Source organism: Echeneis naucrates, chromosome 9 (assembly GCF_900963305.1).
Source record: "Echeneis naucrates chromosome 9, fEcheNa1.1, whole genome shotgun sequence".
Lineage (NCBI taxonomy): Eukaryota > Metazoa > Chordata > Actinopteri > Carangiformes > Echeneidae > Echeneis > Echeneis naucrates.
The window spans coordinates 5859871-5884635 of NC_042519.1; the positions used below are offsets into that span (position 1 = coordinate 5859871).

General features: G+C 41.9%; 4 protein-coding genes across 6 annotated transcripts; 3 read left to right on the plus strand and 1 right to left on the minus strand.

Annotated features, from left to right (window-relative positions):
• The first annotated feature begins 2349 nt into the window (after positions 1–2349).
• On the plus strand, positions 2350–5289 carry LOC115049409 (uncharacterized). Of its 3 annotated transcripts, none has more exons than XR_003841123.1 (7): positions 2350–2804; positions 2916–3090; positions 3211–3303; positions 3658–3831; positions 3909–4006; positions 4098–4178; positions 4259–5289. XR_003841123.1 is itself a non-coding variant. In XM_029511591.1 (7 exons), the coding sequence occupies exons 1-7, from the start codon at positions 2777–2779 to the stop codon at positions 4400–4402; spliced, it is 765 nt and encodes a 254-aa protein (XP_029367451.1). In that variant the 5' UTR covers positions 2351–2776; the 3' UTR covers positions 4403–5289. The 3 variants fall into 3 exon arrangements, 2 of the variants coding, with proteins under 2 accessions (XP_029367451.1, XP_029367450.1); XM_029511591.1 differs by having other exon boundaries at positions 2351–2804; positions 3211–3281; positions 4098–4172; XM_029511590.1 differs by having other exon boundaries at positions 2352–2804; positions 3211–3281.
• A 766-nt stretch (positions 5290–6055) lies between these two features.
• Positions 6056–11953, plus strand: hps4 (HPS4 biogenesis of lysosomal organelles complex 3 subunit 2). The gene is made up of 12 exons (XM_029511589.1): positions 6056–7152; positions 7509–7599; positions 7697–7840; positions 7969–8076; positions 8222–8338; positions 8833–8927; positions 9019–9091; positions 9420–9541; positions 9671–10331; positions 10586–10712; positions 10986–11097; positions 11382–11953. Exons 1-12 carry the CDS (start codon positions 7133–7135, stop codon positions 11551–11553), a joined length of 1842 nt encoding a protein of 613 aa, XP_029367449.1. The 5' UTR covers positions 6056–7132; the 3' UTR covers positions 11554–11953.
• A 775-nt stretch (positions 11954–12728) lies between these two features.
• Positions 12729–14467, plus strand: LOC115048407 (uncharacterized). The gene is made up of 3 exons (XM_029509854.1): positions 12729–13089; positions 13871–14009; positions 14122–14467. The coding sequence occupies exons 1-3, from the start codon at positions 12729–12731 to the stop codon at positions 14465–14467; spliced, it is 846 nt and encodes a 281-aa protein (XP_029365714.1).
• Positions 14468–15033: 566 nt separating this feature from the next.
• On the minus strand, positions 15034–23961 carry mlec (malectin). Its single transcript, XM_029510845.1, has 6 exons — positions 23761–23961; positions 23143–23363; positions 22483–22661; positions 22086–22262; positions 19420–19477; positions 15034–19243 (listed from the first exon to the last, which is right to left on the minus strand). The coding sequence occupies exons 2-6, from the start codon at positions 23342–23344 to the stop codon at positions 18999–19001; spliced, it is 861 nt and encodes a 286-aa protein (XP_029366705.1). The 5' UTR covers positions 23345–23363; positions 23761–23961; the 3' UTR covers positions 15034–18998.
• Between the last annotated feature and the right edge of the window lie 804 nt (positions 23962–24765).

The following is a 24765-nucleotide window of genomic DNA, read 5'->3' on the forward strand; positions in this document are numbered from 1 at the left end:
GCGTGAGGTTAATGGGACTGAATGTGCATTGCTTTTATTTTGAAGTTGTGTTTTTATTTACGTTAAGTACACGCACGCATCGACGTTGTCACAAGCAGGTCACGCGAGGATTTTAGCCCCCAAAATGTCTACTAAAAAAAAGAAAGGTATTTATTTGCTGAAGTCAGAGGTGAAGCGGTGTGTTTGGTTTGCGGAGACCAGATTGCCGTGTCGGCAATTGAGTCGGCATTACGAGACAAAGCATGCAGAGAATTATAAAAACTTGACTGATGCTGAAATGGCGCGGATATCGGAAGCTTTGGTAGCTAAGCTACAAAAGCAGCAAGTTTTTTTTTGTTTTTTTTTAAACAAACTTCGCACATCCAGGGATGCAGCAACCAAGAGCAGCTTTGTGACAACCCACGTAATCGCTCACCATCTGCTTGGTGGACTCTGCAGCACTGATATGTCCTGAAAAAAAAAGCATTCTTAAAAGTCCCGCCGTCCAGGCGAACCGTGACGAGAAGGATCGAGGACATTGCTGGAAATCTGGAGCGGTAAGAAACCCGCGGTTATATTGCTCATAACATACACCCTTACCAGTCTTACCAACATATTATTATAATTATTATTATATTATATTATATAACAAAAAACGCAAAGTACTTGTATTTAAATAAAGAAATACAGTTAATATGTAGAATTTAGTTCAGCCTTTTGGTCCGACCCTCCATAATATTTCCTGGTTCTCGTGTGGCCCCACGGAAAAGATAATTGCATTATTGCATTAGAAAAAAAAACAAAACAAAACAAGACACCGATCGTTGATTCGCTGCTGATGTCTGTTGGACACAAACTGGACGCACACAGCTCCGTCTCATGAAGAATCTAATTCACACCAATTAAAAGACAGCCTCAGGTCACATGCTTATCCAACGTTAGAAGGCTGGATTCACTTCAGGAAGTGAATAAAATAAAAGCATGGGACGGCGCCCTAGCGCCCTCCACTGACAGGCCGCCCCTGCTGCCACCTTACAGGCAGGTTACAGGTTTTGTTTACCACGTAACGTTAATGTTACAGCTTTATCACTGGATGATAGATAGTAGACCACTCATTACAACCAGAAGAGACATGGGACTTAGTTTTTAGAGACCTGGACTTGCAAAAAAATGACATGTGAACATCTCTGCACTATACACTGGAGGACCAAGCCTTATATCATATCTAATACTTTTGTATTTTCTTCCAGCCCATGAGGAACCACAATGAATGGATGCTTCTATATTTAATTTCTTTCTTGATTTTGAGCTTCTTTGAGCTTCTTTTTCCCCAATATGTTCATCATATTGAGGAGATGGTGATGGTGGAGACCTTCCACCAGCAGGAGCAAAAAAGACTAGATGAAATAGAGAGACAAAACGGCATGATGCAAGTAAGATGCAGGTAACACGCACGACGCCAGATCGTCAGATTCAACACAAACATTACCTTGTATGAACTCATTTGATTTTGTTTGTCCAATGCCAAATTCACTATGACGACAAAAAGTATGTTTACTCATAAGCCAACATTTGACACATTCATGAAATTAAGTCACACAAATGGTTCATATTTTACATGATTTTATATAATTCACGATAAACAGGGTTGTAACCAGACACTGGTCTGAGTGACAGAGGTTAACTCCAGTTTTCCTTCGTGTGTATTTACTGGTGAACCTTGTGGTTTTTTTGTATACAATGTTTTAGGATTTTTTTGTTTGACGTAGTGATGTAATTGTGATAATTTTTTATCTTTATTTGGCTGAATGAATTCATTCATTCTAAGAGACTTTTTTCTTTGTATATGCGTTATTATCTTTATTCTAACGGTCAAATAACTTTTGACCGTTTGCTCTTTTATTGCTGCCGACTTCAGCCTAAATATAACCAATACCCCCTTTACCAACGCCCGAATGTAAATGAGTTAAATTGAACATTTAACGTCACTACACACCTTTACGTCCTCCACATTATCTCATTCCATGCGTCCATATTTGTTCTTCATGCCCAACACTAGGTGCACGATCATATCAGACAGAGCGTAACAAAAACTCTTTAAAAGGAAGAGGATGAAGGAGATTTACACACAAACCAAATATGTCACCTCTGACACCCACTCAGTTAGTGCATGCCTGTTGCGATGACAAGTTAAATTCAGGAACACCAGCAGATATCAAACTGAAGGAAATGAATGGAATTCAACTATTATTACTTTATTTCTTTGCATCGGTGCATTTCCCCCAGCTATATATCCAAGTAGTTTGTCTATTCCGTAAAACTGGAGTGCTTCTTCCTCCAGATGAAGGCACAACTATGCACCAGTTGTGCCTTCATCCTGTGTAATTCCTGCACGGTGTTGCTGGACACGGTCGGCGTTTGGTCTCCAAGAGAATTGCTGATTTGTGTCATCTGTTGTGACGCTTCGGGTCTTTAACACGTGACCGCGCATTGTTCCAGACTCCACCTCTCTCACGTGGACGCGCCATTAACCGAATTAGAAAATCCAGGGTTAACAAAGCTCGCCGATATCAAGCCTCATGCAACGGCTCATCTTACCCCCGGTTCCGTTACTCAAACAGTTATTGATCATCTGAAACGTATCGTAAATAGCAGTCGCATCGATGAAGCTGGGGTTTGCTGCGTTTCGCTGTCGTGGTTTGCGATTCGATTAGTAAATCTAGCATTGAAACATCTCGGATAACTGCGCGCACCCGCTCCAACCATAAAGGGGAAACAATCGATCGCCGATACGCGGATGTCACAGTTCATGATCCTTGACGGAGGTGAGGAGATATTGTTCAAGATCTTTCAACATAATAAACTACACCAAACGGCAATGGTTGTGACTCAAGTGGATTAACCTATACAGTCCCTTTGTTTGTGTGTTTTTAAAGATTTCCAGATGATGAGAAAACAGGAGAGGGCTCATTTTTTCAGCTCTAAAGAGCAGGAACTAATTTTGAAGTTATATGAAGAAGAGAGAGAGATTTTGACAGCCAAATCAAACACCACAAGCGCCTCTAAACTCAGAGAGGAAGCCTGGCAGAGAATAGCTGATAAAATCAATGCGTAAGAGGAACTATTACCTGTTTAACTCAGCTCACATTTGCTGCCTAAAAATATAACTCTTGTACTTTTTAATAATTTCACTGTTCTAACGTAGTGAATATTTTATTTTCTGATTTCCAGGGTGTCCGACAGTGGCTACAAAAGAACGTGGCAGCAAGTTAAAGTCAAACACAAAAACATTGTGCAAACAGGTATAATCACAGCAGTTGACAGGTACCATATTTCTTCATCGTCAAATATTTGGTTTACTCTTAAAGACTTGAAAGTAATAATTTAAATCACAGGTTATTTTCTATTTTCTTAATAATTATATTATAATCTATACAAAACTAATAATCTGTTTTAGTGATCTACTGTAACGCTGCGTAAGTAAGCTATCTTCTGTTGATAGTTATATATTAATATTATACTATAATACTATAGTATAGCCCAGGAGTCATTCTATAGCATAATTACATGTCTCCTTTTTAGTGTTACTACATTTTCTTAAGTGAAGGTTCCAGATACACTGTACTCCACTGGAATGTCCAAGAGGTTGTTTCACTTTACTGATTCATCCAAATGCAGCAAAGAGACGGAGGGTCGAGTTGATGAGAAATGATGGGGACTCAACAACCCCTTCACTGACCTCTGCTGAGGATGACGTTCTGCAGCACAAAGACAACAGGCTAAGAGTAGAGGTCCTCCCCGGAGCTACCTGCTTGGAACCCCTGACTGGATCTGACAGCCCTTTTATTAGTGGTAGGTGAAGTTAACCTTTCATAAAGGACCTGGAATTTAGCACATGGTTTAATTAAATTTTGGCACTGCCAATGCAGTGTCAGGCCACCCTGTACTGCTCCTGCCTGTAACTAAGACTGAACCAGAGAGCCTGAGCAGTGATGAGACAGATGTCAGTGATTCACAATTTGAAGGGGTAAGTGTTTCACAAATAAAAAAAAAAAAATCCATTAAATGACAATTTTGTTTTTTAATCCTTAGCATATAAACTCGGTTGTATTTTGTAGGATGTGCACAGCAGCAGTTTGCAGGAAAAGCCTGATTCAGCATGTGCTACAACTGGTGACAGAAGTGCAGAAGAGGTGAACGTACGTGTCAGTCGTCATTCACGTTAACACGAAAGAATAGGCACAATATAAGGAAATGCGTTATTTCATTTCTTTTGCAGAGGCAGACAGAAGACATAAAAACCCTTTATTGCTGTTACCTCAAAAAGGAGATGGAGAACCGCGACCAACAGATGGCATACAGAGCACTTAAGATGAAGAAGCTGGAGAAAGAAATCCTATTACTTGATAAGCAGCTGGTATAAAGAAATGCTGGTGCTTTATTCTAATATTCATATCTATTTAATGGGTTCAGGTAATTGGAAGAATTGATTCAGTCAGAGTTTTTTTCATTTTGCCTTGCCTACAGCACATCTGGACCACTAAATGTGTTGGGAGTTTAATAGCAATTGTGGGCAGCTTATTTATGAAATCTGTCATTTGTTTAGTTGTAGTAAAGTCTCACTGTTGCAATATAGCCATATTCAATGCTATACATGCAACATCATTTAGAGCATCTGGTGTAATCCTTAGATCCTGAGAGTAATGAAGTCTTTCTTTTAGATGAACAAATGTGATTTAAATCCCAGCATTGTCTTGCTAGAGGTTGCCCCACATTTGATTCGAGGGTAGAGGAGGATTCGGTGTAGGAGGGTTATGAAGAAGGCCTTATAAGTGGAGGCCCTGTGGAGCTCCAGGGGGATTCAACTATCACATGAGTTACACAGTTGAACCAAAAAATGTCTCCTTTTTAGTTTTTTAGGCCTTTAGTCCACACTGGATGTACAATGATTGAATAAGACAATGACTGGTTTTAATTTGATGACACACTTGTCAGAGGAGTAGTGAAATGACGGTTACTTTTTTAAACATATTCTCAGTGTTTTAGTTCAGTTTGGACAATTTAACACTACAGAGGGCATCATATTTATTACGTTTGATTACAGATCCTCTCCAGCATTAAACAAGCTGAAGTCTATTACTGATAGACAATGTGGAAAGGTTGTGCTGCTTGCCATCTTAACTAGCCTGAGTCCAGGTAAAGTGTGTTGGATTTTGACACATTGTGGACTGAAGTAAAGAAAAACAAAAAAAAACAACCTTATAGCACCTCAAACTTTGCATTAGCGATGGAATTATTACTTAAAGGTACGACACAAAGCTACCTGTATGTCTACAGTGTAGAAGGACTTTCTGTAGCTTGATGATCTTTCTATTTAAATATGAAAATTCTTCTTCTTATTATTATTATTATTATTATTATTATTATTGTTGTAAAAGAAGAAGCTAGACAGTTTGCTTTAAATCTTAGTTTCAGTTTATCATAGCATCTACAACCTATAATCTTTTTAGGATCATTCCATGTTTTCATATTTCTAAATTGGCATTGCTCATAATAGTTTTTCCCATATTTATAAATCTGTGAAATTGTTGACTTTGTTTACACCATCTGTTATTGTATATGTTTATTAATCATTTTTGTATGCACTTACAATATGAAATTGCAAAACATGAATACATTAGGGCTTGAACACAGAACAATAAAAACTATTGGTTTTGTTCAGTGGCTGATGTGTGTGCCAGATACAAGTATATACATTAGTATGAACCTTCACACTGCACAACATGGAGGCAAATTTGCTGATTTGTCGTGTAGACTCCATAAGTTCATGTTTTGTGTTTAGACCTGAGGGGACGACAGGGAGCTCAGGGAAGTGTTGACTTTGACATGATTTCTGGTGGATCCAGGTCTGATCCTGCAGCGGCTCCGTGTTGGAGGTTTGGCCCACTCCGACGCGTTGTGGTCAGCAGTGATGAAGCGATGAAAAGGAGCTGTTGGAGGACGCGGACACTCTGAGCCGTGCGCGTTCTCAGCCAACTTCCGCAGCCACCCGCAATCGATTACCGAGATTAGGATTCAACATGTCGTCGGAGGGAAGGACTGCAGACTAAAGCCTCCTTGTCTTGACCAACAATAGCAAACTGCATCAAACACGACTTCCCATGAATGCCTCGTTTTTAGGCTGAGCTTCACTTTTACAAAATAATCTGAATCGAGTTTAATGCAGACATTTAGAAAGCATGCAGCGGCGATTTAAACGGCTGATATTTTATCTGTTGTCCGTCACAAACCTTATGGCTGTCAGCCAACAGCGCTAATCCCCACCATTTGTTGGCTGTATATTCAAAATAATCTTACTAAATCTGCCTTCAGTTCACCCTCTTTTAGGAGAACACTTCCCGTCAGAACATGGATGAAACAGTTTCAGATATTTCAGAAGAATTTTATTCAAGAAACAAATGCAAATTACGATCGTTGTAGGAAGGCTACTACTACTACTACTACCAACATATTATCATTATTATTAGTACTAATAGAAGTATTGCCATGAGCATTGTTAATGCTATCATCACAGACCACTATATGGAACCATATTAAAGGTTAGTGGAGCATATTTAATTCACTGCATTTCCAGTTCACGCCATTCCAGACGTGGCTGTGAACTTCTGCAACACACCGACACTTGTTCTATGTGAATTCTCTGAAGCAGGACATTGGTAACAAATTGACCCAGAGCTACTTCTTAAAAGTAATTTAGTTTTGAAATTCTTCTAGCGCCTCCATTCTTGTTGAGCGTCTCTGAACAGCGGGCAAGTTTGTCCCAGTGCGGTTGCCGTATTTTCACATGACTTCCAAAAAGTGTGACTGACCTGCATTCCTCTGGTGTCAGAGGTGTTGCCGCACTCATTAGCGTCAGGGCCGAACAGAAAGTCAACACTGGAGCGCAGAGCCGCCGGGTTTTTAACGTGAGTACCTGCTGTATCTTGTCCGGCTGTTGGAGGACTCCGCCGTCGGACTCGGATGCTCAGCTGGAATCTCCAGTGCTGCTCTTCTACAGATCTCCAATCTCCAGACCGATCGACCGACACCTCGCGGACGCTAGATAGCTGATGACCGAGCATCGGCTTGCTTGCTTCTGGTCTTTGTGTCGGTGATGGCTGAGCAGAGCAGAAGGTGAGTTCACCTTTTTCACTCCACTTCCAGTCTGACTGCTGCAACAAGCTCCCGCCTGTAAACATCAGCGGTCTGCCGCAGTGTGCGGATCCTGAGCTCAGATGATATCCATTATTCACGTAGCATTAATGTTGTGCACGGATCTCTTCCACGTGATGGTAAATGTGCTGGCTTTGGCTTCCTGGCGGAAGTTTTTTTTTTAACATCTGGTACATTGAATGTGCCGAAGCACATTAGCAACGTAATCCATCTCTGAATGGTGGCATTCGTGGACATAACAGATATCGAGGTGATTTCTAGAGAAACCAAACAGGCCGCGAAGAAGTTAGACAGTAATAAGAGTATTTATTTTGCAGGTGCAGTTATTTCTTCCTATATGATGCATCCAAGGTCACAGGAGAGAGTGACCCAACCAGAGATGGAATCTGCTACTTCTATCCAGAAGAGGTTTGACTGATAAATTGTCTGATCTGTTGTATGTTAATATGTAAAACCAAAGGTTGTGGTTCTGTAACCTTAAACTTTCCCTCTGTGTGTCTGTCAGACGCCCATAGATAAGCAGGAGCTGCTGTGTGGACAGCTAGCCGGTGTTGGCCGCTGTGTCTCTGAGCTTTCTTCCTCTCCTGTGCGATTTCTGCGGCTGCACCGCAACAAGTATGCCATCCGCATGAAAGATGACTTCTTCTGGGTGAGTGTTTTCACAGGTGGTCCAAGTTGAAACTCCTCAAAACAACTTTGTTTCGATCTTAATATGACTCTGTGATCGTTATTTTGGGGGATGTGTGTGTTTTGTTGTTGTCCTCCTTTTCCTCCCAGGCTCTGGGCTGCTCAGCGGAGGTTCCCACCATCAGTGTCTGTGAGCTCCTGGATCAGCTAATAAACATCTTCTGTTTCTACAATGGCTCAGTCCGACAGAGCTACCAGGTGCAGTCTCCAGTTAACTCAATACTCCTAATGTGGTTTTTGTATTTTGAAAATCAAGGGACTCAGTATGTGTGAGCATATTTGAGGCCAGAAATGTTCTGTCTGTCTCTGCATGTTGTAAAGTAAACTTGGTTTGTTGCTGTAGATGAACACTCGGGAAACTTTGGCAGCTCGATGGGCACGATATCTGTCAAATCTGCAATCAGCATCCTCAGAGCTCCATCACATCTTCAGCTCTTTGAAGACCATTGACTCAACCAATGTATGTACCAAACGTCTGACTTCTGCATTTGACATGCATAATGTTTGTAATGCTGCGGCTGCATGTAAACGTCCTCAGGCAGGAAATGACTACTTCACGACTTGCTGTATTATTGTGAAAGCAGACAGCACGCAGAAGCAAATCTAGATTTATTTATTGGAAATAAAGAATCTACTGTGATGTTCACAAAGCATTGCCCGTAAATTATACATGTTTCTGTACTATTACCATTAAATATTCAATTAAACTATCTAAAATCTTTAGATTTTAGGGTATTTGGTCAAATCCTGTTGGTTTCCCTTTTCTTTTTTTTTCTGTTTTTGTTTTTGCAAACGCCATGTTAAAGGACGTAACCGATGAAATAATTCTATAACAACACACATACACAGTCAGTTCAACAGCTGAACCAGTGATGTAATCATCCTTCTGTGCATCCTGTCATTTCTTCCAGCTGATGTTTTTTGGCTGGTGACAGACAGAATTTTTGTTCTCAGGTTGACCCCCTCCTGCTCCTGAAGGCTGCCCTCATTCTTCAGGCCTGTCAGCGCTGCCCTCTAGTGTTAGCAGGCTGTGTTCTGTTCAGAGGAAGGTAGGCTGACCTTTTAGCCTTATCCACTTCTCAGTGGGGGAGTTTGTAAATCATTGTCTATAACTACGTTTTGTCTGCACTTCCTCCTCAGAGTGTTAAGCACACAGATGTCTCCACAGCTCACTATGAAGGTCATGGTTCATGAAAGTGAAACATACACCAAGGTGAGACACGACAGTTGCTCCAAATGTCTGTTTTTCATACCTGTTGGTAGGCAGATCTTTTAACAGCTGGGCTAGCTGTTTGACCCTGTTTCCAGGCTTTGTGATAAGCTATCAGGCTTCATGCTCTACAGTTATTTTGTTGTCTTTTTATTTTTTTCATTTAAAACATTAATTTATTGTACCGAGACACCAGAAATGTTTCATAAACTCACTGTCTCCATTTTGTCATCTTAATATTCAAGAACACGTTTATTTATATTTCCACAATTGTTTAACTGTTCCTGTAACAGGAAAACTGAGAAGCCAGTTGTTTTTCATTTTGATTTAGTCCCAGAGGCCAAATGGACCGAGCTCCTCCAGCTCTCTCAGTGCTGTCAGCTCCACCACAGTGTTTCTCACCTTGTCTGAACTCCAGTACCTACAGTCCCCTCCTGTCGACAAACTCTCCAGGTACCATCTCCATTTCCTGAAATCTATTTATTTTGTTTCCGGAATGTATTTGACCAACACAGACTTCTTCACAGGACACTTTGATCATAACTCCAGAAAGGTCTGATTGTCTTGGTTTCCACACCCCAGGTCCCATTCAACTCCACAAAAAGATGCTCCCCCAAAGAAGACCCGCCTGTCGAGAACGTTATCTGACATGGCCTCTACTGAGTCCGACTCCTCTGATCCAGGTCCATCCCAGAGGATTTCCTTCAGCCCCTGGTTGTCAGACTCAGATAACTCTTCGTTTAGTCTAGCTCCCCCACAGATCATTGCTGATCCACAAAGCCCCCCACCACAGTCCCCTGTGCCTCCTCTCTCAAATGGAAAAAACTCCAGAGAAGCCGAGGAAGCGCTGAAAGATTCGTTCTATCAGAGTTTTCACAGCAACGGTGATGGCGACGGCTTCATACATAACAATGGAGACAGCTCAGTCTTTGAAGGAAACTCCCACTTCAGTGGAGGTGAAGGAGATGGGGGCACAGCTTGTGGGAACGTGTTTGACTTGCAAGGGGCAGAGTCACATGACGATGAGGCCATGGTGGGAGATGGTGGAGTCGGCTGTGGGAGAGCACAGGGTCGTCACAAGGCACAGCAGCGAGATCTTGCCCCTTGCTCTGGTGCTTTTGAATACCCGGGGGAGAGTCCACTGGTCCCCATGACTCTGTACCTGCACCGGGTCAAAGGCTTGGTGCTGGCCCTGCTGGTGGAGCCTCACTTCCTGAGCGACACAGCTTCAATGGAGGAAGTGGTGAGAAACAAAAGCTTTCCTGCTAATAACCATCGTTTCTCTTATCTCTGTCACATTTTAATAGTGAACACAAAACATTACACAGTTCCTTTGATGAGTGGAACAAAAGGAAGCTTGGTGACACAGCTGATGTAATACATTACAATGTCTACCTCTGTAATCCACCAGCTGTGACTGAGGGAATTCGAATTTAAGTGCACTAATTTCCCTTTGAAATGCTAATATTTGATTCTGCTTTTATGGTTTGTATCCAGTATCACAGCAGCCTGGCATCCCTCAATGGACTGGAGGCCCATCTGAGGACCATCTCTTCAGGGGCCCCAGGCACTCCAGGACCCTACATCTTCGCCCATTTTGACTGCATCCAGAGCACACTGACAAGTAGGGCCACCTCACATATCTGCCTTTACTCACTTTGTTGCTCTTCTTTCCTTTCCTCCTCTCAGATCATTCCCGTCTTTTCCCAGTTTACACTTTTCTGCTAGAGTGGGTAAAAGCCCTGTCATGTCCAACTGGGGACATGGGTGGTTTGTAAGTTTATATTTGTCTTTGCACGAACTAACGGTTAATTAGTCACACTGTGATCAGCATTCCTTTGTGCAGCAGACAAGCATGTCCAGGTTAATGTGGCTCTGTTATTGTGTGTCTCTGCAGCCAACCTGTCTGGTGGACCAGGGGGAGCCCTGGAGCATCCTTTTGTCAGGGCCACATCACTTCTTCACTTGCATTTCTGTAACACTGAAACTCTGCAGGAGGCTATTATCAGGTCAGTATGGCAGTGAGGTGGTGGTGGCGGTCATAGTGCTTGTGCTGGGGGGTGGAGGGTGTTGAGCCTTTCATGGCTCCCCTAAGTAGAAGTCGGGGGTGGGGTTTGTCAGTTCGTCACATTGATCATTACATCCCACCAGCTCCTGCATGTTTTTCCTTTACTTGCCCAGATCACACTGCAAATTCGTATTTCTTTTTTTTTTTTGCCCCTGTCCTCCTCTCTGTCCCGTGACATAATTTCTCATGCTCAAAGTGTAAATGTGCGTGCCATTTTCACTGCAGGAGTGCGGGTGCTGCAGTGTATGGGACCCGCAGCGTGGCCCAGGAGACTTATTTCCAGCAGCAAGGTGGATCGCTGAGGAACTCGGGCATCCCTAACCACCAGGATTCTGCGTTCTTGCTGCCCAGCAAAGCCCGGCACAGACTGCTGAAGCACGGGGTCAACCTGCTCTGACACGCAACATGTCCACTCTAACTATTCCATGTCCTGTGAACAACTGTAGAATCAAGGCAACTGAAAGAAGAGAGATGATCAAAAGATATAATGGGTTTTTTTCTGATAATATAACTTTTTTTTTCTATCTTTTGTTAATACAAAGGAAATAAGCTTACATTTCTTCCATTAACGTTTGTGTCCGTTATATATACAATTAAGTCTTAGTCATAGTTTGACTTATTTTCATGTTTGTTTAACAACATTCCTGTGCTGAAAAAGACCTTTTTTATTCACTGATTTTTAAGCTTCTACTTTTCACTACACACATATTTTCTATTTAATCACCAATGCAACAATATCTTGCAATTCCTTATCGTTGTATTTATTGTTTTTAAAATGTGAATTAAAATGAAATCATTTGCTGCAGATTCAGGCTTTTCTTTGGTGCACATGCTATAAATGATACTGGTTTATCACATATTAATGAGCTTCTTCTAAGTATCCGACACACTCTGAAGCAACAAAAAAGTGTTATTAACAGTTCAGGGCATTATTAGTGGAAATGAAATGAATACAGGATCCTGTCAGTGTTGACCCTTATGGGAGCTACTTTTCTGAAAGCTTGTTTGACTACAGGGACAACACGACCTTATTAGGCCCATCAGCATGTGACCGTGGAATCTGGCCCGTTTCCCCCCGCAGGCTGGATGCCTCTCTACGCGGCTGCTAGGAAAGCCAAACACATGCTCATGAAATGTGATTGTCCATGTCTTGTCCGAAAGGTTTCTGTGCCACATGTGTTGTAAATGAGATCGTCCCTGATGATCCAAATATGGAGTAATTAGAGTCATTAGCTCGGGAGTTGAATTTGAATGGCCGGGTCGAGGCCCTTCGGGGCGCCTCATTATGCAAGCGAATTAAAAGAAAGCAATGGGGGGCAAATGGGTGGCTAAAGGTACGAACAAAAAGAGGGGCAGGGACTGCGAGGAGGGCCAGGATTCAAATTCTAAACGGTAAGATGTCCCCATTGTCAGCGGAGTATAAAGCAGGCAGACCAAACTCTCCTGATGCGGAGCTGGCAACAAGGACAAGCTGCCTGTTTTTCATCAGCGAAGATCCAAAGGTCAGGATTTAGAAATCTCACCATGGCCTCCCAAAACTGCCTGTGGATTGTGCTATCTCTTCTCTCCGTGATGACAAGTGACATTGGAGTATGTGGTCGCGCAGCGGGCCCCCCCGGGTCTCTGGCACAGCCGCCGGCCAGTGGAGCTTTACGCACGGGCTGGCTGAGGCGGTGGAGGCGCGGGGCGGAGGAGAAACACCGGGAGCGCTGCGCAGAGCTGGCGGCCCCTTGGCTGGAAAACACAAGGCAAGTTCCAGAGGATAACACAACAGTGCTGCAACTGCGTGTACAACCCTTTTCCTCGGGAGCCTCCCTGGGCCTGGTGTTCCCAGGAAAGCCTCTTTTCAGCTTCGTCCGCCGGGTCTACCAGTGCTGTCAGGAGAGGCTGAACTGCAGGAGCGTGAAGGGGATTCAAGGCCGCCTGAGAAGAGGTAAGATAACACAGATTCACGGCCTTTTCTTTGTTTCACTACTGCACAGTTTACATTTGGCGGGGTGGAGCGATTTTCAAAGCGTCTCAGATGGTTCCGAAGAGATCCAGCAGATAAATGAAGATCAGGTTTTCTCCCCGTCAGGTTAATAAAGTAACACATAAAAGCTGAAATGGAGAACACATCAATGCGTCAAGGTTTGTAAAGAACAAATATCTTAATAGTAGTGTTAAATCCCCCCAAAGCACCACAGCAGCTCAGTGACATCGCTTCCATTTCCCTGAAAATTATTTCACCACCAAGTCTGTGCAAAGTGTCAGACAAAGCACTTTTCTCACGGATTTACTTCTTAGTCTTCAAATATATCTATATGAATGATCCAAGTTTAAAGTTTCAGAGCCAGAATTAAGAGATTTCTAATCTCCAATGCCAAAAGTAGCCTCTGACTGTCCACATTTTAGAGAGAAGCCCACCCAGAGGTGGAAGACGGAGCAGTAAAATGTCATTGGATGCAGAGCTGATGTTTTTGAAAAGCAGTTTGGGGGGACATGTTAATGGCTTAATTCAACTGTACAGAGGACTGAGTTATCCCCATACAATGAGCCTTAGCTGGCTCAGTGTCTACTCCAAGAATTATTGAGGTGTCCTGCTGACAGATTAACAAGGAATTAAGAGAGAAAACACCTCCTCAGCGAAGGAGATCCTTCCTTGGATGCCTGCGATTTAAGGGAAAGGAGCATGACATGATATCTGATAGACTCTTGTCTCCCTTCAGAAACAGATGTGGAGTTTCTCCTTACCCGGGAGATTTTATTGTTGACAGTCACGAGGGCAGAGCTTCATCTTCAGCTCTCCAACCCCCAACGCCTGGATCTCCACCCCGTGCTTCCCTCCATGGCAAAGCGCAATCTTCCCACGAGGTAAGACGTCTGCTCTCAGCGTGCTCTTTACATTTTTGTATGTACAGTTTTTACAAATGCTTCACTTCAGCTTTTAGTCTAAAAGGCCTCTGTTGTCTCTTGTTACCTTCAGGTACAGTGTGTGGTCACGTGGCAACATGGTGGAGTTGAGGGTGGATCTGCTGTTCCTTTTCCAGAATCTGCAGGAGGGGGCAGGTGGTGCCGGAGGGGGTCCCAGCTTGGTGAACATACGGCGGAGGGTGTTTTCTTCCAGGGGGAATCCACCGGGAGAACAGCCAGCGCCTGATGCTCTACAAGACACCAACGGTGACGTGTGGGGGGATGGGGTGGCTGCCACACTGCCTGCCCTGGAGCTGGGCTTGGTCCTGGGCTGCAGTCAGGCCGGAGCAGCGGTGTCCTGTGGAGACAGCGGCGTCCACCTCTCACACACACCTTTCATGGCGCTGTACTACAGATGAAGCCAAACAGACTGTTTTACTGCATGGCAATATTTTATCTGCTGAATCACTCTTTTCTAACAAGCAAACAATGCACTTCAACCTCAAATCTATTAATTTATAAATAGTATGCTTTGTAAAATATATATATCCATTTGTACATAGTGAATATAATAAGTTTATGGAGTCACTTTGGTTATTAAAACTAAACGGAGCAGTGGCTCTTGATCAAAGTGCTTGGCCACCTCAGTTAGTGAATTTGCTGCGTCTGCTTTGTTCAGCTGTGTTTGTCTTTAAATATTCTCTTCCCAGCACCTTGTAGATATGTGGTTCTATTTAAAGATGCTTTCACAGTTGGTGGGGAAAAGGTGGGGAAAAAAACAGCACCTGGATAAACAAATGGCTTGTACATGTTGTTGTGACCCCACTGAACTCTTCATTATCCAGTTTTATTTATTCAAAATGCTCCATTGGATAAAGACAGCACTTGTTAGAGTAATGAAATTTAACAGTACTACTATGGTATACCTGCATTAGACCGTCTGAGCAGCACAGGAATGTTGGGACTGAGAAACAGCAACAAAACATTCTGATAAAATAGCACATTTATTAAAAAGAGACAGCATTTATCAGCATTTCCCATTTTGCAGCCATTTGCCACATCTGAGTAAAACCAGGGGTCTCAAATACAGTTTTCACTCCACCCTCTGCTGTCTACAGCTGCTCTCAGATGAGCATCTCTTCATCCAGCACATGTATATCTATACAGTAGGGTTGAGGCACACGCTCACTGTCTCACACACTCACACTGTGTGATCGGTGGCAGGCCTCGCTTGTTTGTGTACGTGGTCTGCTGCCCAGACGACGGCGGCCAAAAGCTGCCTGATTCTTCTCTGTTTAAATTTGTCTCAATTTAAATCAATCTCACATGTTCAGCTGCTTTGAAAAATGAGACAAGGGGAGGAAAGTAAAAGAAAGCATTGAGCTGAAAACTGTCATCTCAAAAAAGAAAGAAAGAAAAAAGAATTTACATTAATTACAGAACAATTAAAACAACTTTTTTAGGATGGAGTTTTCAGGACCAGTGGCATGGCAGACGGATCATTAGTGGTGACAAAAGTGATGACGAGACATGTTTGCTTCCCCTGGTGTTACTCACTGCTTCACCAAGAGAAGAAATAAAAGGATGAAAGGAAACAAGAACCTTTTGTGTCATGTCAGGACACTGAGCTTAAGAATTTGGATGGAATGACAGCAATTCTTTGGTTCTCATGAACAAACAGACAGACAATAAGGAAAGAGCAGATCTTCATTCCACTCCAGTTCATTCAGCTGTGAGATGTATTGATAACGTCTGAAAACGGCTGGTGAGGAGCTAAATAGATAAAAGACCATCTGAAACATGTGATGGGCATTTACAAAAAGAAAGATATTTTTTTGTTATCTGGCTTTGCTCCTAGAAAAGTTGAGGTTAGCGACAGATTCAAGATTTATTAATCCTACTAAACAGACACCCATTCTCTGTTTGTGTGGAATGAAAATCTAGCCCCCAAAAGTGTCTAACAAAGAAAAAAAAAAAAAAAAAAGGCTTATTTGATTTAAGCCAACAAAATAGCAACCTCAAGGCGAATGATGGTAAAGCACGTTGTATTCAATAATTAAAAGGCAACAAAGACAAACACACATGCGCGCGCACACACACACACTCAAAAATAATGATTTAAAAATACATGAGGCAGTGCAAAATGTCACACCAATAAAATATCACTTTTCAAAAACTCAAAAAACCCAAAACAGATCCTGAGGAAAAAATTTCAAACATACAAATCCAAGCGTATCATAAAATATCTCCAGATCAGCCCCATTCTGATTTAAATTATATATATGATAGAATGGAAGATCCCACATTTTCAGAAATAATCTCATTTATTTTTTTGACGGTGACAGCAAGGTTATCTGGCTGCCTGTTAAATTTATTTTTATACTCTGTACCAACAACCGTTCCTCCCCAGAAGAAAGGCCACAAAGTCTTCCTCATGACAGACAAAAAAAAAAAAAAAGAAACAAACCAAAACCCTAACACCTCAGCTATAACACAAAAGGGATGAGATCAAAATTGTTGTCACACAATAAAAAGTGCGATCTTGTACCTTATATACACACGCAACTGTGTAGACGTGCAGACTGACAGAACATGATGACTTTGGTGCTGAATTACATTAACTTTTTGCATCTTTTCAGAGGGGGAAAGAAAAAAGGTGCATATAGGTCTTAAATATGAGTTGAGTTTACCGCTTAGAAAAAACAAACAAACAAACAAAAACAAAAAACAAACAAACAAAAAAAAAAAAAAAAAAAAACAACAAGCAGAAACCCAAAAGACTGTCAACTATTGATTGAATATTTTCTGGCACAAACTTCTTGCCCACCATGAATCATAATGGAAAGGAGAGTGGAGGAGTGAGGGAGGATCCGCAACACCTGAATTATTAACCGTATTTCAAGTACTGCATATGGCAACAGCAATACTGGTGGAGGAGGGGTCAGGAGGGGGGGGGGACATTTAAGACGCATTAGTGAAACAGGCAAAGTTACAAAGTTGTCCTTGGAGTAGAGCTAAGCACTTTCGGGAGGTAACTAGATACATAAATAGCAGGGTTCACAGCACACCTCTAATAAAAATGAAGAACAAAGCTACTTTTCAGTTCACATGGTAAGAAGAATGGAAGAAAAAGAAAACAAAAAAGGGGATATCACTGCTCAACAGCTGAGTCAAAGTGAACTGATAATATGGCAATGTAGAAAACAATCAAAAGGCTCAAAGTTGTACACTTTATCTCCCAGTTTTTTTTCCAACCAATTCAAAGACCACAAAGCCTAATTGCACTGAAACTTCACACTGGATAAACAAAATGGTTCAGACCACATTAAAATATTTTAAGACAACTGATCTGACAAGGCTGACTGAAGACCGGGGTGGGAACCTTGACCCGCTGTCGATCTAGAACATCTGGTAAACATTTGATTTTCCACTGATATTGTGCTTTGTCATCTCTTATTTACAGGGGGGTAAACTTGTGGCGTGTAGAGAGAAAATTTGGATTAAACAAGTTCATTGACTGGCACAGATTCTTGTGATTTATTATCATAAAATGAAGCTGCAGCAGCTTGTTCTCCCTATCAGATGGACTGAAGATCATGACCCTTCCGAGTCAACACAGCATTCTGTTTTAAATTCAACAAATATTTATGACAAAGCAAAACACCCATAAAAAGAATTACAACTTCCCCCCTCTGTTGGGCCACTGACATAAAAAGAGGAAAAACTCTGATCAACTAAATGTGATCAGTTTGATGTGGAAAGTGTGCTGCCACAGAGACATCACAGACTGAAATTTGTGAGCTACTTGTCAAATTAACAGGCCACAAAGTTTTCCTTTTCTAACTAAATAAAAACAAAAACATTCTTTGGTGAAACAAAAAGGCAGGCAAGCACGAGTGAAAGGAAAAGGCAAAGATTACCACAAATTCAGTAATGTAACTTTAGCATTTCACAGCATACATTTTGCCTCTCACCAAATGCAAGTTTGGTGTGTTTTACTGAGAGAAAGTGTTGAAGCTTCAAAATTCACATATTGTAAAGTCTGAAGTTTAAAATTTATCCATTATTGAGAAGAAGAAGAAGAAGAAGAAGAAAAAAAAAAATCCACCAAGGACTTCTATTTTGTAATCACTGCTGAGACTTTTTCTGGCGCTTTGTTTAAAAAAAAATAATAATAAAATTGTGAAACCAAACCCAATTTTATTTAAAGCCTAGTTAAACGGCACACAGCAAATAATCCCTGGTTCAACACCTATATCTCTCTTTTTTTCAACATCTTATGACAAATAGATGATGGCACGTCAATACAGGATTAACTAAGTGGACAAGACACAAAAAGGGAACTCTCTTAAATGGCATCTGTTATTTCTCTAAGTCTTGATTCATGGATACTATTCTATTTGACCAATTTCTGAGCAGCACCATTTTCCAATTTGAAGGTAACGTAACTGACCAGATGCTGAGTAGGAGTGTTAAACACCCAGTACAAAACAACGCTTCTAGTTTATAAAACAGACCCAGACCAATTGCTCCTGAGCATCTCTTAGCTGCTGAAATGTGGTTTCAAACCGTGAAGACTGGCATCTGTAAATCCTGTCCAGTCAGAGTGGAAATGACTAACATTGTTCAAAAGGGTCAGCAGAAGTGGATGCGAAAAACATTCACAAAGAAGCACATTGCATACACTTCCTACATCTCTTCTTCACTTCTCAAAAGGTACAATTCACCCACAGCGTTTGCTTCATCTTGTAGTGCCTCTCCAAAAAGTTATTGTCACCGTTTGTTCCTTCCATCATGGTTTTCCCAAAGCCTTCAGCTGTGTGTATGCTTTTACCTGTGCTGCTGTTGTCCCCTTGACCCCCACCCCACCTTCTCTCTCCTCTCTCCTCTCTCTTCATGGTCTCACGTCCGTCTTGTCCTCCTGACGACTCTTCGACCGCTAGTTTTAGCTCACAGCCGACAGAGGCAGAACAGTGTGGGGATGAACACCCCAAACGCCACTAGGATGGGAAACATTAGGCTGCTGTTGTCAGCTGCATATGGGTTTGGTGTTCGGGGACCTGACTGGACCCTGTACTTAGAACCTGCTGGGACCTTTTTCTTCCCACTGTCATCCCCTCCTTCACTGTCCTCCTCTTCCTCCTCCTCTTCCTCTGGTTTCTCCAAGCCTGGGTGAGGCTGAAGTTTTGGTACATCTATCAAGTAAAAAAGAGTGAGTCCACATTACTTGCTTAATTGCATAAGAATGAACATATAACACTGCGACTACCTCATCTATAACATGGTGTTGAACCCGACACTGGAAACTACTCAATATGCTTAGGATTAAAAGTTTTAGTACAAAGGGTAAGCGATTGAAGTGTAGACTCACCATCTAATGTCCCCTTCATTACATAGAGAGCGCAGACCTTGGGGTTGTCATAGTAACCCTGAAACACAGACCAGATTAGTACCACACAGTGGATAAAACTAATGCCAAAATAAAGGGAAAAAAATAACTTGATTAGTCTGCATTTTTGCACATATGTAAACAATTCTATTAAGCAACTATGAGTACATGCAACAATTCACCAATTCTTTACTGCTCTTCCTCTCAGTAGTGTAACGTTTGCATAACTGTTATCAAATGTCAGCAGTTTCATCATACTTTGCACTGGAAAGTCCCACTGGCAAGAAGGAAAAATATATACAGGATGCAGTAATTTCATGGTGACAATTCAACACCAGCACGACTGTCTGACAGTGCTATTGTATGGCAGCACGGCGGCAAGTAGAACTTGCTCATATCTTATAAAGGGTTTAACCTAAGACATCCCATACAACAGTGGCATGTCTTGATCAGAGAGGGAAAAAAACAAGCCAAAAAAATAAAAATAAAAATAAAAAAATCAACAGACAAACACTGTACCACAAGAATATGGATAATATACAAGTGTGGCAGCCGGCATCTTGTTTCAAGTGAACACTACAAAGCTCCATTGTACTGAGCTATAGTGTGAGCAGAAAAATCATCAGGATTAAAGTGAACCTTAAACAGATCTCTGTCCTCTTTTGAAAGGACACATTCCCTTTTCTGCTGATCCATGATGGAAGATCCAAGATGGAAGACTGAATCAATTGTGACAAAAAGGAATACAGTTTCAGTGCTCAATAATTCCCTTTGGTTTCAAGGGACTATGAGACTCAGTTTGACACAAAAACCATCATTAGATGTCTTTCTTTTTATGTTTAGTCTGTTGTAAGAGCGGACAGCATGCACCACTTCTATCTTTTTTTGAGACAGAATATGCAGGGAACAAGCGATCTCAAAAAATAAAGAAAAGAAAAGAGACAAAAAAAAAATTAAGAGTTCACTGCAGAAAAACTTTTCCTAAGTATGCTGTTGAACAAATTTTGCCTGTAGCTATTTGTTTTACAAACACCACTAGCAATATATTTTATTTGTTAGGCTTGAAAAATACTAATCATGTCAGAAGCCCCAAGATATGTGATTAGCTCCTAGACTTAAAAACAGAACCAAATGCAATGTCTCCGATTGCTATGTTTCATTGCTAGAGGTCGTGATGTTCATATGGGCTAAGTAAACACCTATAAGCCAAATCAATAAAGTATTTTTAGTACATAGGCATTTTTGACTCAGGTGTTTATCACATTGTTACTGTTGCTGTATTGATAAACTAGGAATTAATGGGAAAGTAAGAGGCTAAATGTCACGTTGTGTGAAGTGACTATAAATAGAAAAAGTGATGTTGCATTGTATAAAGAGTGGGACACTTGAACTAAATTACCAACTTGCAGCCATGTATTAATTGTTACGTATTGTGATTCACTTTGTATGTTTTATCCTGCGCCTTATAACCCGATGTGCCTTATGTATGAAAATAGACCTGTTCATTGATATTGCGCCTTATGGTCTGCAAAATACAGTAACCTCATTTAAGGCACTCTTCGATAGAATGATGGACTCCAAACCCATTCCATTTATTTCTTTTACATAGTGCTAGCAACAAATGTTGCATATATTTTAACATCCTTCCATCATGGTAACCAGCAATCCAATCTATGAAAACGGGAAGTGAAGGCAGGCAACCACTATCTTGAGGAAGAGGTGAATAGTGGAGAATTTTAAAAGTGATGTAGAGACAATGACAGTTTGATAAAAACCTGAGAGCAACTCAAAAAAAAAAGCAGTCCATGATGAGTAAACAAATAATATGGAGGCTAGATTTAGATCTGTTGTCAATCATTGGCATGGCCCAACACTGACTACTAGTTGCAAACTGTGTTCATCATGAAAATGTGCTGTTGGTTTTGTATGTCAGTCTTGTTGAATAAGCTCAAAAAGTCATTTTTTCACAACAGTCATAATGGTAATTTCACTTGTTCAGATTAACAACTCCAAAAAGATCAGCTCCAAAATGAACGTAGTATAGACTTAATTTGTGAGTGTTTCTATTAAAAAGGTTGTCATTTCTTAGGGATCAAGAATATTTTAATGCAAAAATTATTTCATTTGCCCTCAAAGTTGTTCTCATAATTTTATTCACTTATATTGATATTGTTAAGTGACCATATTTTAAACAGATCCAATCTACAAACCAGCAAAATTATGAAATCTCAAATAAGCAATTTCTCCTTTAAAATGTTCCCAGTAAACAAAATAAGTTATGCTATCATTTAGCAAATTTTATCTCACGTTTTAAATATTTATATGCATCCAATTTTGCCTTACTGAAATAAGATTGAAGCCATTTTTGATTTTTTGACATTTGACACCACCCTTGAATGTGTGTACAAAACCCAAAAATGGGTAACCAACTCCTGGAAAATACTGCTTACTGGTGAAACACTCAGTGAGCAATTAGATGATATTTGTAGAGTTACATATTGAGTACTACCCTACGATTACCCTGTTTAAACAGGAGTGACCTGTCAAAATGTCACTGAAACTTGTCATGGCAAAATTGGCAAACTGACATGCCCTTTTTACAGTTAAAGAAAATCACCCAAACTCCAAACTTAATAATAGCAACTCACTTTCACAAACTCCACAGTGAGCTTGCCATTGAAAGTGGACACCTCTCCTTGCACGCTCAGCTTCCCACGTCGAATAGAGAAAGGGACTATCTCATCATGAGCAGTGCTGTGACCTACTCGATCAAAGATATCCAGGTCCTTCACCACCACATGGCCATTTAAACGGACATCGAATACCTAGAAAAGCATATTCACAGACAACAGTGGATAACTGCTAATTAATCCACCTATTAATTCATGGTGCCACTATGAAGAATACTAATGGCCATTCAAACCACTCTCAGACTGCTGCCTTTACACAAGTATGCAGAAACAAATAAAATATTCATAAAATGAATAAAGTATGGAATTAAAATGTCAGTGTTACTGTGCAGGTAAACATGACAATGCTCCATACCTTTTGCTGTGACTGAGCAAAGTAAACTTCTGCATACTTCATTACTAGTATATAGTCTCCTTCCTCACGAATAGGGATATCATATCCAAAAGTGTCCTCATTGTAGCGTTCAGTCTGATAAAGGATCTGGTCTTCTGGACTGGAGCGCAGTATTGGCAGACGAACCCCATAATCGGAGGCTATGGAGGGGAACAGCATCAGGTTGAGTGTGCACTTTGCCAGCAAGACCCCATTAAAGGCTGAATTTCAAGAAAACTGATTGTGTTTAATGTCAAGCAAAACACCACATTAGGCAAACCCTGACCTTTTCGTGCACTCAGTGAAATGCTGTGTTTTTCTCTTACCACACCTTGTTCACTCAAACCTCAGAACTGACGCCAAGAGTGGCTGTGCAGTCAATTAGATCAGATCATCACCTGCTTCCTCCACAGGCTGAGGGGGGGCGGAGCTGTGGCCCTGTTTGCTGACTCCTCATTAGTTTGTGGTTACTTGCGGAAGCCAGGCCATACAGATGTTTCTACTGGAAATGTCTCCGGCCCGGGGTGGGGGCAGCGTTTACCTTAACAATGTCACCCTCAGCTACAGCTCACCTGCCTGGTGAAACCAGGCAAAAGCATGCAGGCGCATATTGGCGGTTACACGCTGGCAAAATGAACTCACCTTTGCCGACTTTCCCTTCCAGTGGGTCCTTTTTGAAGTGAATGCCGTGCACGTCTACGTGTGCCTCGCCCCCGGCATTTACAGCCCAGATAACCCGTTCGGCGAGGCTGGGGGCCCCGCCGTCCGCCAAACACTGCTCCGCCAGCAGCGACAGCACCGCTGCGAGCAGCCCGGCGACCAGCTGCGCTGTGACCCGCTGCATTGCCTCTCACAGCCCGGTCCTGGAGACACAGACAGAAAGCAATGTAGCACAGAAGGGACCTTTCCGTGTGTACCATTGCTAGCGTATGGATGGCTAGCAAGCCCGTCTTGATGACATGCAACGTGATATCTTGAAGTTAGCCAGCATGCTAACAGAACCAATACCGGCAGTAGCATTAGTACAGAAGCACTGAGAGACCTAGAAAATGACAGTTAAATTATAAAGCTGTGTTCGGGTTTAAACATTACGGGTTCGTGACATAGTTTCACTTTATCCGATTTTTTAAGCAAAGCAACACATTAAGGAGAAATTAGCAACGAGTAAGGTTGGTTAGTTGGGCTAGCCAGCTAACCGCTCTAACCAGAAATACTTGGTGTGTGAGAGCCAAGACCAGCGTTCATGCCAACGTCTCTCACCTTCCTCTGTCCCCGGTAACTTCAGCCTGTCTTCTGCCTTATCACTGCGGACACAGTCTCCCCTGCTGCCTCTGCTCTGAACTGGAAGGCGACTTGGCTGTGTGCAGATGTTCTCAGTTGCTGGTGGCCACAGCCTGCTACATTGACTTTCATTCAATGTGTGCATCCGAACGAACACTAGCCGTGCCAGTGTGCAGGAGCAGGAGGCGGAACAGCGCTACCTAACCTTAGCGTTCACCCGGCCAATGACTGACACATACTCCGTCGAATCACACCCTGCTCCTCGGGTTTCCTGCTCCATTCAGCACTATTTCACGACACAGTGCAGCCACATCCGACTTTGTAACTGCACCAATAACGACTTTGGACCGGGTCGTCAGCATTGTGAAAGGTTAGAGGTATTGAGGGGCTGTAAACACTTTATTCTCATATTTTGAGCTTGATTGGCGGAAGCATGGATGAAGAAGTCCCGTGTCTGTATTACACGTCAAATGAGGACTTTGAGAATTCACTCCCTGAATTCAGCCTTTCAGGCAGAAACGGTGGTTAGCGTTCACACCCAGACTAACAGGCCAAAAGTCAGTTAATCACATGCAAATGGAGGATGTTGGTGTTTTTTTTCATCTTTTTAAGTTTGTTTGTTTGGTTTTTTTTTTGACAGAAACTGTGAGTCCCCAATGGCCTTCCAGTTGTAGTAGATTCTGGGGTTTATTTCTGAGTCCCGTAGTTTTTCCTGGTTATATATATATAAAAAACACCTGACCCTGACGGTGCGTGTAGGTCCTATTAGCCTCGTCCACGCCTCACGCCCACTTCCGGTCCGGCCCGAGCTTTGTCCAATCAGGTGAGCCCAACGCAACGTAAACGGTCCACTCGACGGTTCAACTGAAAACAGTGACTTGAGATAGTTGCTATGGCAACGGCATTACCGCGACTGCTGACAGGTGTTTCATGATTTCTTTTTCATGGACACACCATACGGTCAATTACGGTAAACATACGGCC

Excerpts from the sequence above, each read along its gene's own strand:
- LOC115049409 (XM_029511590.1), top strand. The coding sequence starts at position 2,777 with ATGTCACAGTTCATGATCCTTGACGGAG. Across the intron at positions 3,832-3,908 it reads TGACAGCCCTTTTATTAGTG|TGTCAGGCCACCCTGTACTG; the intron begins GTAGGTGAAGTT and ends CTGCCAATGCAG. Across the intron at positions 4,179-4,258 it reads GAAGTGCAGAAGAGGTGAAC|AGGCAGACAGAAGACATAAA; the intron begins GTACGTGTCAGT and ends TTTCTTTTGCAG.
- hps4 (XM_029511589.1), top strand. The coding sequence starts at position 7,133 with ATGGCTGAGCAGAGCAGAAG. Across the intron at positions 9,092-9,419 it reads AAAGTGAAACATACACCAAG|TCCCAGAGGCCAAATGGACC; the intron begins GTGAGACACGAC and ends ATTTTGATTTAG. Across the intron at positions 10,332-10,585 it reads CAGCTTCAATGGAGGAAGTG|TATCACAGCAGCCTGGCATC; the intron begins GTGAGAAACAAA and ends GTTTGTATCCAG.
- LOC115048407 (XM_029509854.1), top strand. The coding sequence starts at position 12,729 with ATGACAAGTGACATTGGAGTATGTGGTCGCGCAGCGGGCCCCCCCGGG. Across the intron at positions 13,090-13,870 it reads TCAAGGCCGCCTGAGAAGAG|ATGTGGAGTTTCTCCTTACC; the intron begins GTAAGATAACAC and ends CTTCAGAAACAG. Across the intron at positions 14,010-14,121 it reads AAGCGCAATCTTCCCACGAG|GTACAGTGTGTGGTCACGTG; the intron begins GTAAGACGTCTG and ends TGTTACCTTCAG.
- mlec (XM_029510845.1), bottom strand. The coding sequence starts at position 23,344 with ATGCAGCGGGTCACAGCGCAGCTGGTCGCCGGGCTGCTCGCAGCGGTG. Across the intron at positions 22,263-22,482 it reads TTGCTCAGTCACAGCAAAAG|GTATTCGATGTCCGTTTAAA; the intron begins GTATGGAGCATT and ends ATGCTTTTCTAG. Across the intron at positions 19,478-22,085 it reads TCACTGTGGAGTTTGTGAAA|GGTTACTATGACAACCCCAA; the intron begins GTGAGTTGCTAT and ends TCTGTGTTTCAG.